This window comes from Vulpes vulpes, chromosome 12 (genome assembly GCF_048418805.1).
Source record: "Vulpes vulpes isolate BD-2025 chromosome 12, VulVul3, whole genome shotgun sequence".
In the NCBI taxonomy this organism is placed as follows: domain Eukaryota; kingdom Metazoa; phylum Chordata; class Mammalia; order Carnivora; family Canidae; genus Vulpes; species Vulpes vulpes.
The window spans coordinates 102,568,905-102,582,518 of NC_132791.1; the positions used below are offsets into that span (position 1 = coordinate 102,568,905).

At 50.0% G+C, this 13,614-nt stretch overlaps 1 protein-coding gene across 1 annotated transcript; it reads left to right on the top strand.

The window, feature by feature from the left end:
- The first annotated feature begins 7,354 nt into the window (after nt 1-7,354).
- SPATA19 (spermatogenesis associated 19) lies at nt 7,355-10,830 on the top strand. The gene is made up of 6 exons (XM_025999205.1): nt 7,355-7,432; nt 7,599-7,655; nt 8,134-8,226; nt 8,397-8,488; nt 10,404-10,481; nt 10,764-10,830. The coding sequence occupies exons 1-6, from the start codon at nt 7,355-7,357 to the stop codon at nt 10,828-10,830; spliced, it is 465 nt and encodes a 154-aa protein (XP_025854990.1).
- The last annotated feature ends 2,784 nt before the right edge of the window (nt 10,831-13,614 follow it).

Consider the following 13,614-nt stretch of genomic DNA (forward strand, 5'->3'; position numbering starts at 1 on the left):
GCTTGTAGGTCAGCTTTGGCGAGAGGAAGTCCATGTTGCGGAATCAGGCACAGCCTCTGTCCTTGCTACCACCGCCGCTTTGTTCACGGGCCCACTGGGTGATAACGGGGAGCTGGGGAAAGAGACTGAATGCTATCTACAGAATGGGTCATTTAAAAAATATTTTGTCTAAATTCAGTTTGCCAACATGCAGTATAACATCCAGTGCTCATCCGATCAAGTGCCCCCCCTTAGTGCCCGTCACCTGGTCACCCCAACCCCCTCCCCACCTCCCCTTCTGCAACCCTTTGTTTGTTTCCCAGAGTCAGGAGTCCCTCATGGTTTGTCTTCGTCTCTACTTTTTCTCTACTTGTTCCCCTCCTTTCCCTTATGGTCCCTTTCACTATTTCTTATTATACGTATTATTCCCTGTATGAGTGAAACCCTATGATGACTGTCCTCCGATTGACTTACTTATTGAGCATACTACTCTCCAGTTCTATCCATATTGATGTAAATGGTGGGCACTCGTCCTGTCTGATGGCTGAGGAATAGCCCACTGTATGTGTGGGACCACATCTCTATCCATCATCTGTCGGAGGACATCGTGGCTCCTTCCACAGTTTGGCTGTTGTGAGCATTGCTGCTGTGACCATTGGGGTGCAGGTGTCACAGCGTTTCACTGCATCTGTATCTTTGGGGTAAATACCCAGTAGTGCAATTTCTGGGCCATAGGGCAGCTCTCTTTTTAACCAGAATGGGTCATCTTATCCAGTTATTAGTAAAACGCTCCTCTGCTGAGGTCACCTTTGGTGAACATTCATGGGACACGAATCTCTTCACTTTTCCCGCCCCCGCCATCCAGAGAGGTCTAAGCACATACCTCTTCCCCACACCTCTTTGTTATCAATATTCTAATCATGTTCCTTCCAAGTCGTTGACTATCCAGCCAAATCATTGGGCGCAACCCATACCTTAGTATACGGTCATGAGTGTGACCACTTTATCCACGGAAAGTGAACAGGCAAGAGCACAGCAGGAAGCTCTGCCCTTCAGAGCTTCATGGGAGGATTTCTCTTCACCAACTGTCCTTTAAGGTGTTCCAGAAAGTAGTGCGGCAGCAGTTTACTTTCAGGGTTGGATGACATGTTATGCAGAACCATCTGTAAATCAGGCCCGAGTCCTCTCCTGTCATCTGGTCATATGGAACTCCACGTGAGGCCATAGGTACGCACTGGGAGAAAGAAGGTAGTGGAGCCAGAGGAGGGAACAAGGACATTTGGGCCACTTCCTCATAAAACGCTTTTTCGCCTTCAGGACGAGTTTGTGCCTGATTTCAACTATTCCACTTCTATTTGATGATGGAATGCTGCTGTGTGCACACAACTTTACGGCTTGATGGGTCAGATAACACCCCATTCGTAAAGGGCTGCTCAGGTTGTGTGGTAACTTCATGGCCAATGGTTAAACATTCTTTCTCTACTAGGGCCTTGTAGCAAATAGAAAGCTGCATATCAAAAGGAGAGTAGTTCTCCACAGAGCATGGCAAAGCTTTGCTCCAAATCCTCATGGTTCCTACTGTGACGCACATATCGAGGCCTGCTGCAGTTTTCACATAGCATCCCTATCTGCCGCTGACACTTCAAACGACATCGAAGCTACTGGATCATGTGGCTCAAGCGGTGGAACTACTTCTGGCAGCTTTTACTAACAGGTATTGAGAAAAAAGCATTCGCTAGCTACCTTCCTATATACCATACACCATGTACAAGGGATTGTTTTCATTTGCTCAAGCAATGAAACCACATCTGTAACAGCAACTGCAGTTGGAGTCACCACCTGGTTAAGTTTACAACAATCCACTGTCATACCCCAGGATCCTTCTGTCTTCTGCACAGACAAAACAGGCAAACCGTGTGGGGAGGAGGTGAGAATCCCCACCCCTGCATCTTTCAGGTCCTTAATGGCGGCATTGATCTCTATAATCCCTCCTCATTGTGGTATTGCTTTTGATTTACTCTTCCCAAGTAGGGGAAGTTCTGCTGGCTTCCACTTAGCCATTCCTACCATAACAGTCTTCACTCTACAGGTTAGGGAAGCAGTGTGGGGATTCTCCAACTGCTGAATATGTCGGTTACAGTTATGGATTCTGGAACTAGAGAGCCATAGGATGGGTTTAGGGACCCATTGGGCCCTCTGTGAGTGGGACTTGAGCTAAAATTCCATTGATCACCTGACCTCCCTAAGCCTCTGCTCTGAATTACCGTCTCCTAGAATTAGTAGAAATTCAGAGTCAGTGTCCAGGAATCCCTGAAAAGTCTATTTCCTTTTCCTCAATTTACAGTCACCCTAGTAAAAGGCTGTAAGTTCCTTTGGGAGGGGTGGAAGATTAACACTATGCATTTTTTGTAGCAGGGTCTTTCCTCAAGGGGATCCAGACTGTCTTTCATTCAAATTCTGGGGCTGTACATTGGCTTAATCAAGAATTGGTCAGAGGGTCATCATGACTCTTTCTATGATTTGAGTTAGACTTCTGTTCACTTGACCTAGAATTCTTCCTCTTATATAAATCAGGCAAGAATTTAGTAAACTACTCATTTCTCTTACTTCTGATCTGCCAACACTATAGGTCTCTGGAAGTCAGATTCTTCTTATTATTGCTTTGACTCCACTGCCCATTATAGTAACCATGCCCACCTTGCTTTTGATGATTAAGGTTGCAGCATGGCCCCTGCTACCTGGGGTCCAAATATCCCTATTGCATTTAGAGTTCCCATGTAAGTGGCAGCAGCAGTTCCCACCTTAATTTCTCACCTACAGAGAAGAGTGACCCCAGAGCTCTTCAAAGATGTTTATTTTTTTCAGTCGTAAGTTTATTTTTTTTCAGTCGTAATAAAAGTTGTGTCCTCCGGACCCTCCCGGGGTGGGTGAGCGTGTCTTGCATGATAAATACACTCGAGCCTTCCAATCTCCCTACACTTTTGGATACCATCCACTGTAATATACCAACCCAGTCCTGGCATTTCAAATTCATTTAGTGTAGGTCATCTTTTGATCCATATTTCAGCCAAACAACCACGCAAACCATTAGGGATGAAAAATGCTACTACTCTCCTTTTGATATGCAGCTTTCCAATTGCTACAAGGCCCTAGTAGAGAATGAATGTTAATTTATGGGTAACTGATTCATGACAAGGGAGCTAAGACAATTTAATTGAGAAAGAAGTTCTTTTCAATAAATGGAACTGGGACAATGAAATTCAAAATGCAAAAAGAATGAAATTGGGGGGCACCTGGGTGGCTCAGTGGTTGAGCATCTGCTTTGGCTCAGGTCATGATCTCAGGGTCCTGGGATTGAGTCCCTCATTGGGCTCCCCACAGGGAGCCTGTTCCTCCCTCTGCCTATGTCTCTGCCTCTCTCTGTGTCTCTCATGAATAAATAAATAAAATCTTTTTAAAAATGAAGTTAGATCCCCTACCTCACACCATATCCAAAATTAATTAAGAATGGATAGCAGACACAAATGTAAAAGCAACAGTTATTAAATTCTTAGAAAAAAAGCATAGGTATAAATCTTCATGACCATGTAATGGGAATATCTTAGATATAGCACCAAGAAGCACAAACAACAAAAGTAAAGATAGATAAATTGCACCTCATTAAAAGTTCAATTCATCATTTTATGTGATGAGTGATAAACTTCATTCATCATTTCTTTCCTTCAAATGATATCATCTAGAAAGTGAAAAGACAACCTAGAGAATAGGAGTAAGTACTTGCTAATTATGTATCTGAGAAGACACTTGTACAGAGAATATATAAAGAGCTTTTACTTAAAATTCAACAATAAAAAGACAATCCAATTATAAAATCAAAAGCATCTAAATAGATATTTCCCCAAAGAAGATATATCCATGGCTAATAAGCACATAAAAAGATACTCAGCATCATTTATCACTAGGGAGATACAAATCAAAACCACAATGAGACGCCACTTCACACTTACTAGAATGGATAAAAACAGGTAACATGTTGGCAAGGATGTGGGGAAACTAGAACCCTCATGCATTTATGGTGGAAATGTAAAATGGTGCTGCCATTTAGAAAGCATTTCGACAGCTCCTCAAATGGTTACCATGTAATTACCAATAAATTCAGGTGTAATTTAACACCAATAATTAATTAATTATTCACAAATTAAACTATTCCTGGTTACCAATTTATCTCCATTCATCTGGATAAACTATAAAAACATCATACCAAGTAAATGTAATAAAAAAAAAAGAAAGAGAAAAGAATAGAATTAAGGAGGGGTACACAGGGTATTTCAAAAGTAACAATAATGTTCTTTTCTCTTTAATGGGTATGCTTGTATTATTATTCTTTAGACTGTACATAGACTGTACTATAAACATTTCTTCATATGGATTAAATATTCAATAAAAAATGATATGCCACGTGTTGGCTAGAAGGTGCAGCAACTGTCAGGTGCATGTATTGCTTACGGGCTGTAGCTGGTGCAAGCACTTCGCGATACTCTTTGGTATATACTAATACTGAAAATACGTAAGGCCTATGACCTAGCAAGTCCCCTTTTTGCTGTGTATATGCTCCAAAGATTCAGTGCTTATGTTAACCAAAAGAGAGGTATAAGGGTGTTTATAGCAACATTATTTTATTTCATTATTATTATTATCATTATTATTATTAGATTGTATTTATTTATTTGAGAGAGAGAGAGAAAACAAGCAGGAGCAGCGACAGAGGAAGAGGGAGAAGCAGGCTCCCTGCGGGGCAGGGAGCCCAGTGTGAGGCTCGGTTCTGGGGCCCTGGATCATGACCTGAGCCAAAGGCAGATGCCCAACTGACTGAGCCGCCTAGGCACCCCTATAGCAACATTATTTAAAAAAAAAATCAAAGTAGATATAACATAAATGTCCATTAATAGTAAATTTGACAAATAACTTGCGTTCTGCTAATACAAAGGAATACTAGGTGATAGAGGTTACCTTTGGTGATAGAGGTCAAAATGATGGTCACCTTGTGGGAGAGTATTACTTGGGCGTGCTGGGATACCGGAAGGGGTTCAATGTGCATGTGTGTGTATGTGTATGCACACCCACTTGATTTTTCTGAGCTGTGCATGTACTTGTACACTGTCCTGTATGCATTTTATAACATAGTAATAAAACAGTGAGGATAGATTTATGCGTGTGTTTTATTTTGGAAATATAAACACAGGTTGTATATCTTTAAAACATACGGAAATCATCATATGGTTTCACTCATACGGGGAGTATAAGACATAGTGAAAGGGATTATAGGGGAAAGGGAACTGAGTGGGGAAAATTAGAGAGGGAGACAAACCATGAGGGACTTCTGACTCTAGGAAACACACAACGGGTTGTGGAAGGGGAGGTGGGCGGGGGGATGGGGTAACTGGGCACTGAGGGGCACTGAGGGGGGCACTTGAAGGGGTGAGCACTGGGTGTTAAACTGTATGTTGGCAGATCGAACTTCAATAAAAACAAATGTAAAAAAAAAGAAAATATATGGAAATCTTGCTTCTGAAGTAAGAACAAGGTTGACCAGATAGGAGAGGACACAGGACCCTCCTGAGTATATCTTTTCATGTAGTTCTAACTTTTGAATCACATTAATGTGTTTATATTCAGAAAATTATACCAATAAAGATAGAAACATGACTTTTAGAGGATAGTGGCAGAAACAGAGGTGTTGACAAGTAATTTCACCTTCTACTTTTCAATTTCCAGTCAGCCTGGGAGTTAGGTTGGGGTCACATGACCAGTACTGGCCAACAAGCTTTAGGAAGAAGCCGTTGGACTGAAGCAGAAGAGCTGATTTTCTTGCTCCACATGTTCCATCTCCTTGCTTCGGCAATCACGGGGCTAACATCATGAGACCTTGGAGCCACAGGATGGGGTTCTTCCTGGATCTTAGGTCACCACATGGAGCAGGACTACCCACAAGAGCTTCTCCACTTTGGAGAAGTTTGGAGTTTTTGAGAGTGAGAAGTGAACCTTTTTTTGTTTGTTTTAACTCTTAATCCCAGTTAGTTAATCTGCAGTGTTAGGTAAGTTTCAGGTGTACAATATAGTGACTCAACACTTCCATACACGCCTCCCTCGCCCCGTGAGAAGTTCATCTTTTTAACAATTGGGGACAGTTTGTTGCCTCAACATAGCCTAGAGTATTCTGATGAATAAAGAAGATATAAAATTGAGGTGATTTGTTGCGAGGGAGGAGACATAATGGTTGTATCAGAGGAACTGGGGGGTGATACTCTTTGATATTCTTGGAAGAAAGAGAATGTGAACATTTATAGAATATTAGAGCTAGAAGAAATCTACAGACATTATTCTATTTTTTTTTTCATTTTGAAGAAGAACCTAGAACCGGAGAGACTGATGATGGGTTAAGGCCACACAATGAGTTAGTATAAAGCCAGGACTGCAGCCCGTTTTTTGGGATTTTGAGAATAGTCTCAGGGTTAGGCAACCATTACTTTTGAGAGCAGCTCAACATTTGCTTAGGATCCTTTAGATATTCTGAACTTCCTTCCATTTCTTGGTGAAGGTTCTAGATGGGAATAGAAGGCTCTAGATGAGCTATCAATGTTTTCCTCTGATCTGAAGTCACAACGCAATCCGCGTCTCGCTTCCACTTTGCTCCACTGCAACAGTCCACTGGAAATCCTCAGGAAATATTTTAAAATAATAAATGGCACTTGCAATTTACTCCATTCTTCTTATTGTTTGGATTTTAAAAAATGATTTGAATCACTAGTGTAAACAAAATAGAATAAAGGAAAATGTCCTTGTTGAGACTTTTGTTCCTCTGTCTTTTGATTTTTTTGGGGGGTGGACAAATTCTTTCTTCCCTTTATGTAAGAATAAGAAGTACCTGTGGCATTTTTTGAGTCAACATCTAGACGACCTGGACCATTTTGTCACAGATTTGTTTCTTTTTTGATTCATCAGATCTCTTTCTGCTTTAGCATTGCTCAACACTGGGTGACCCACCACAATCCCCCTTTCCAAATCAAGTCTCTAGGATTTTGGTAATTTCCCCCTTGTGTCTTTCTCGGGCTTATATTGGTTTGTATGTGACTTTTTCTTCCCATCCCCGTATCTCCTCATTTCTGAGCTATGGCCATCACTAGGGCAAATGCTTCTTGACCTCTTTTTTCCATCCCACTCTGACCCTGGAGGTTAAAGGAGGCCATTGTCACATCATCGTTGACCAAACAATCAGGGGGGAACCTCCCGTCAATGAGCCCTTGTTCCAGAGGAGTTCTCAGGCAGCTTCAATGGAAGGAGGGAGCCAAGCAGGAGCCCTGGCATCAGTCCAAAGATGATAATTACAACATGGATTGTGTACATTCTCGCCCGGAAAGGCGCCGGATTCCCTTTCCCACCAAAAATCAGTTCGGTAGGTAGAGCTGGGGGTGGCCACCGGGAAGTGTTTCTCATCCCTCTGATCCCTCCTGGGCCCCCCTCTATCGCATCTTCTCACAGGTAACTTTGGATAAGGACGGAGGCAGGGAGGGCTGTGTCTCGAGGGACTCAGAGGGCATTAACTTACCAATTTGTTACAGGACGTTGAAGTCGTAGAAAGCGAGGCTGTATCCGTAGTACAGCACTGGTTGAAAAAAGTAAGTAAGATCCCTCTGTGACGCAGGGTGCCCCAGATTCTAGGGAGCTGGCCTCAGTGGGTACAGGGATCTGGACTGCTTTCCCCTTAGAGCCGGGACACTCAGGTTCACTGCCCAACACCCTGCCTCCGCTGTGTCTACCTCACCGACTATCCTAGAAGACACTGGGGCTCGTGTCCTTGTCACAGAGGCGTTGGGGTCACCGTTATTCCTGCCCCGCTTCTGAAGGATGCCGGACGCGGTTTCAGATGCGCCGTCCTCAGCCTGGGGCACCTCAGCCACACCCTGAGACCCGCGGGGGCTTCATGAGTCCCCCGAACCCTACAGGGAGGTCGTAATAGGAACTGGGAGACCCGGGGGGTGTATGTGAGGACGCGTGGCATGTGTGTTGTGACGGAAAAAGAGAGAAAAGGAAGAAGAGACCGATTTCAGCTCAGACACGGAGCAACACTTTCAGGGGACACTGCTCCCCTTTCAGACTGAAGAAGAGGCTTCCCAGGACATAAAGGAGAAGATGTCCACCAACTGCCCTCCCACCCACGGCCAGGATATCCACGTCACCAGAGACGTGGTAACTGGGAGTTTGAGACCATCGTCCGGGGCAAGTGGGTGGAAAGGGAGGTGGGCGGGCACAGGACCCAACTGAAAGGGTCCTGGGCAAGTGGTCGGAGCTGGTACCGACCCGCCCTTCCACGGTGGCCTCGCGGGACCGTGACCACGCGTGCTACCTGGATCTCCTAGGCGAAGCACCATCTCTCCAAGTCTGACTTGTTGGCGAACCAGAGTCAAGACGTCCTGGAGGAAAGAACAAGAATCCAGTTCATACGATGGAGGTAAAAGATCCAATTTTCCCTGAGTGGGGTGGTGGGAGGGAGGTGCAAGGCCCCCCTCGGGATTGCTGCCAATGCGGACTCGCAGCTCTTCTTCTCCGGAGATGTGGGCTTCTCTGGCTGAGAAAGTCTCTGGCCTTACTTCAGGCTCTTACGGGAATATTTCCGCTGTCTTGGAAGCCCAGCTGGCTCCGAAGTCCCTACATGGCCCGAGGGCTGTTAGGCGGGCTGGCTCCCCGGGTGTTCGGTGGGTGCAAATAGGCTTCCGACTTCTGTTGCTTTTGCACTTGATTTGCTCAGAACTGGCTGCAGTTTAAGGAGCTAAAAGAAAATAAGCTCGTACAATGCTAAAGCTAAGCCCTCCTCTGCAGCTGAGGTGAGGGGAGGTTTCTCAGCGCCCGAGGCTGGCACCCTGCGCGGTGTAGTAGGGACCACCCTGCGGCCTGTCCCCGTGCCCAAGGACAGAGGCCCCAGGTGGAGGAACCCGAGCCCCAGGCAGGCTCATTCCCTCTGGTATAAGCCTCCCTATTTCCTTTCCAGGACTTGTGTTTGCTCAGCGTCTCTTTTCCCAGCAGAACCGTGGGCTTAAACTGGTCCTCCAGGAAACTCTCTCTCTCATATCCATGCGCTCCTCCTTTCCATGCCCCCATCACCAGCTTTGCTCACTTCTATTAAGGAGGACATGTTTCTCAAGAAATGTATTTTTGCTTGGGGGGATATCCAGTTTTCTTGTGTTTACCCCTTCTGGTGCCATTAGTATTTTATTTTATTTTATTTTATTTTATTTTATTTTATTTTATTTGTTAAAGATTTTATTTATTTATTCATGAGAGATACAGAAGGAGAGGCAGAGACACAGGCAGAGGGAGAAGCAGGCTCCACGCAGGGAGCCCAATGTGGGACCTGATCCCAGGACCCCAGGATCACACCCTGGGCCAAAGGCAGATGCTCAACCTCTGAGCCACCCAAGCGTCCCCTGTTAGCATTTTAAAACTGGATTCCAATGCTCAGGAAGGAGTAACAAATGGTGGGATTTGCAACCTGCCTGGGAAAGCTCTTTGGAGGGGAGCTCTATTCTAAAATCATAAACGTGGGGACTGTTATCCAGCCACAGCCCTACGGGCGAGGGACTGTCCCTGCCTGACGTGGCTGCACTGGAGGGAGCTCTGCGTGTCCCGTCCCTTGGTCTGGATGATATGCACATTGTCTTCGGAAATTCTGGAGGCCCTGCTGTATGGGATAACTAGGCCAGAGCTTGGGAGATAAGCTACGGGAACCACGGGCAATCATCCACAGGTAATCTTTCCACCCCGGACTTTCTGTGGCTTTTTGAAACCCGTACAGTGTGCGTGGCTCCCCGTATAAGCCACTGGTTGGGACACTCTCCGTGTCGTAAGTACGCAGCCAGGGGCACGTGCCCCTTCATCGGGCATCGGGCCACTCATTCGGTAGATGTGTGCCAACCATCAGATGTTTGCTAGGCCCCCGCAAGGGGGAGAAAATAGGACGGAGTCCCCAGTTTTGAAAGGATACAAGTGAACAAGGGGAATAAGGCGTGTGAACGTGAGAGAACATCAGAAAGCCACGAGGGGGCCCACGCAAGCATGGGTCCAGCCCGTGTGCCACCCCATAAAGGCACGGAAGCTCTCTGTTTCTCCACCCCTCCCTAGGGCCATCTGCCCCCGGCTGGGATTATTGGGTGGCTCGGGGCTACTTGAAGTGACAAATCTAAAAAACCAAAACCAAAACCACCCTTGTGTGCCTCGTGCAAGATGCGTGAAGGATCCGCCCCCCCCCCCCCCCCCCCCACTCAGAAGTCCCTCGAGACAGGGTGGGAACTGCGGCTCCTGGCTTCCAACCTGCCGGCTATGCCTGTGAGGGACCTCAGGGATCCCAGGGTCCCCTCGCTGTTTTGCAGCCACACCCGAATCTTCCAAGTCCCCAGTGAGGTGAGGGACGATGTCATGCGAGAGCGAATAGAGCAGGTGAGACGCAGGTAAGCAGCTGAGATCAGCGGGTTGGACACCTACACGGGGGCAGGTGGGCAGGTGGGCAGGTGAGGCAGGTGGGGCACGTGGGGCACGTGGGGGGGCTCTCCCGCGCCGACATCTTCCTGGCCACGTGTGCGTCCTTGCGGGCCGAGCACAGGTTTGTAGGATGTGCTCCAGGCTGAGTGGGCGAGGCTCAGGCGGGGTGCCCGCCCCGACGCCACGGTCTGGGGAGCCTGGGCCTGGGCGCAGCCTCCTGGGGGCCTTGCTCATCTCTTCCGTCCCTGCAGCATATGCAACCTCACGGATGAAGCGTCCCAGGAGATTCGCAGCAGAAATTCCTACGCAGACTGCTGAGAGCTACAGGTGAGAGGGCGCCAGGTGAGGAGACTGGCAGGGGCAGGGAGTGGGGGCTGCGGCCCTCCTGGGTAGGCCTGGGACAGCGTGCAGGGGTGGGGCGGGGGGGCTTGATAATAAGGCGGAGCCCTGCCTTGGGGGGGGGGGGGACGCGCTTGGGGTGGGGAGGGTGGGCCAGGCTCCCGCAGGGGCCGAGGCGTCACGGTGAGCGGGGCCCAGTGGGGCTGTGACGGGGGTCGGTGTGGACGCCGCTCTCGGGTCTAATGACCCGGGCATCGCTGCCGTCAGGCCACCCACCCCACCGTGAGCCACAGGATCCCGGGCACTGCGGGCACATCTGGGGGCACACGGATTTGGGCCCTGCCGCCGGCTGGGGCCTTGCCTCGGGTGCTTGGCTCCTGGTCTCGCCCCGGGGACCGGGGGTTGCAGCGGAGGCCGTGGCTCCGGGAGGTGGCGGGGGGGGGGGGGGGCAGGGGGAGCGGGGGTACCCAGTGCTGCATTTATGGGACACTTGCTGCTTGCCCGCATGCTTCTCGTCCCATCCAAGGCACCTGGAGAGGAACGCGGCCCTCGTGCCCCTTCCTTCGCGGCCGGGCCAGCCCTGGGGGTGCGTACCAGCCCCCTCCCCCCATGAAGCTCCACCTTGGGCACGCTCGTGTGTGCGCGTGTGACCCAGGCCTCTGCCTGAGGGGGCTGGCTGGCAGCGTCCTCCCATCACTGACCCTGTGGCCGCGGGGCCACCGGGGTGCTCGGGGTGCTGCAGGCTGTCCCGAGGTGTGAGGCCCCGCAGGGCAGGGGTGTGTGCTGCGCGGGCGTGCAGCCGTGTGCAGGCGGGTGGCGGGATCCGGGGAGCCCGGCCTCCCCTGATAACGGGGTCGTGTCCTCCAGGGTCGGGGAACAGCCTGTGTCACAGAACGTCTATGACCCTTGACGGGAGGAGCAACCACACCTGGGCAGAGGGGACCCCGCGGTGAGCCCTTGCTTGTGACGGGCCCACTGGAACCTTCCTGCCCACCGGCTAATAAAGAGACGAGCTATTTAATCACCGTCCTGGCCCTGGGCTCAGTGCCTGCTGTTCACCCTCCCATCGCCCCGTGCCTCACGCCCTGGGCCCTGGGGACACATGGGGGGGGCGGGGGGGAGTCGCCCGGCCAGCACAGAGCTGGGTCCAGCGGCCGTGCCAGGTGCTCCTGGAATGCGGGAAGGGGTGCTGGGCTGGCCTGAGGGCTTCCTGGGGGAGGCTGGCTTGATTGTTTCCCTCATGGGTTTATTTATTTATTTTTAAAAAGATTTTATCTATTTATTCGTGAGCGACACAGAGAGGCAGAGACACAGGCCAAAGGAGGAGCAGGCTCCCCGTGGAGACCCGATGCGGGACTCGATCCCGGGACCCCGGGGTCACGCCCTGAGCTGAAGGCAGACACTCCACCGCTGAGCGCCCCAGGCGTCCCCTGTTGATAGCTTCCCGGGGCGTCGTCTGTCTGCCTCCGTTGCCTGTCTGTCCTCGTGCGCTGTCCACTTTCCCTAGCAGATCCCTCAGCATATTTATCACAGTCCTAACTCCCAGTCTGACACCCCGCGCCCTGCCTTACCCAAGTCTGCCTCTCCGGATGGCGTGCTCACCTTGTGCCCGGCAGCGACTGGTTTCGCTGAAGCCACATATGCTGGGGGGTGGGGGGTAGCGGGGTGGGGGCAGGGGCAGGGGGTCTGGGCATGTGGCTGACAGGCCGTGCTTACTGTCTCCACGGCCGTAGCTGCAGACGCTAACGTGTCTCGTCCCCTTGGTGTTCTCTCCCGTCTTTAGGCTTCCCTACAGGTTCCTTCTTAAACAGGGTTTGAGGCTTTTCGTGTTCTCAGCTGAAATTCCCTGTGGCTACAAAGGGGTCCCTGCCGCGCCAGGGCGGCTGGAGGGCAGAGCAGGGGTGGGTCCCCTGGGCCTCTGCTGAGGCCTCAGTCTCAGCCCGTGGCCCTGGCCTGTGTCCTCCTCGCCGCCCCTCCCGCCCCCACTCTGGAGCCACAGGAAGGTTGCAGGGGGACACATTGGGGGGTTTCCTTCCCCCGGGTTAGGGGGCTCTTCCTGGAGGGAAGAGGGCGGGCCTTTGTTAAGTACAACAGAATGCTCTGGACAGTCTTCAAAATGGTTATCCCCCCACCCCCAGCCCCCGTTATTGAAGTGGGCGAGAGGGACGGGTTCTCTGATCCTCACTCCGGACCTGCTGGGGCTCCGGGAGGCAAAATTGAGGAAGTTGGGGGCCTTCTAAGACGGGGGCCCCTGGACTTCGTAAATCTCAGGCTTGTTCACATTGAGCCGCCAGCAATGAGTCGGTGACGTTTCAGCTCCCTGCCCTGGGCCCTGGGCTGCCTCCTGGGCTTTGCGTCGCACAGTTGTGACTCTCCGAGCAACCACCTGTCTGCTTCTCCAATTCTCACATCCACGTTTTGCCTCGTGACCTAAATTCTCTGATGGGTCTAGGAAGTGTTGTTGGCTTTTGGTTTCTTTGGCTTTTTTTTCCCCCCAATTCTGTGAATGGGAGTGACCATTTCCAAGCTCTTTACACTTCAGCCCACAAACTGGAAGATGTGTTGAAGTTTTTGTTGTGTGTTTGCGAGAACAGCAGCTAACGTGGACTGAGCTCCCGCAGTGGGCCGGGTACCAGCCAAGCGCCCTCACGAGCTATTGGTCCCCATTTTCACGGTCACTCTAAGGGAGAAGTGCTGTAGGGAACAGGAGCTTGCTCTCCTCCGAGAAGAAGACAGATTTATTTCTGATCATTTAGGAATCAC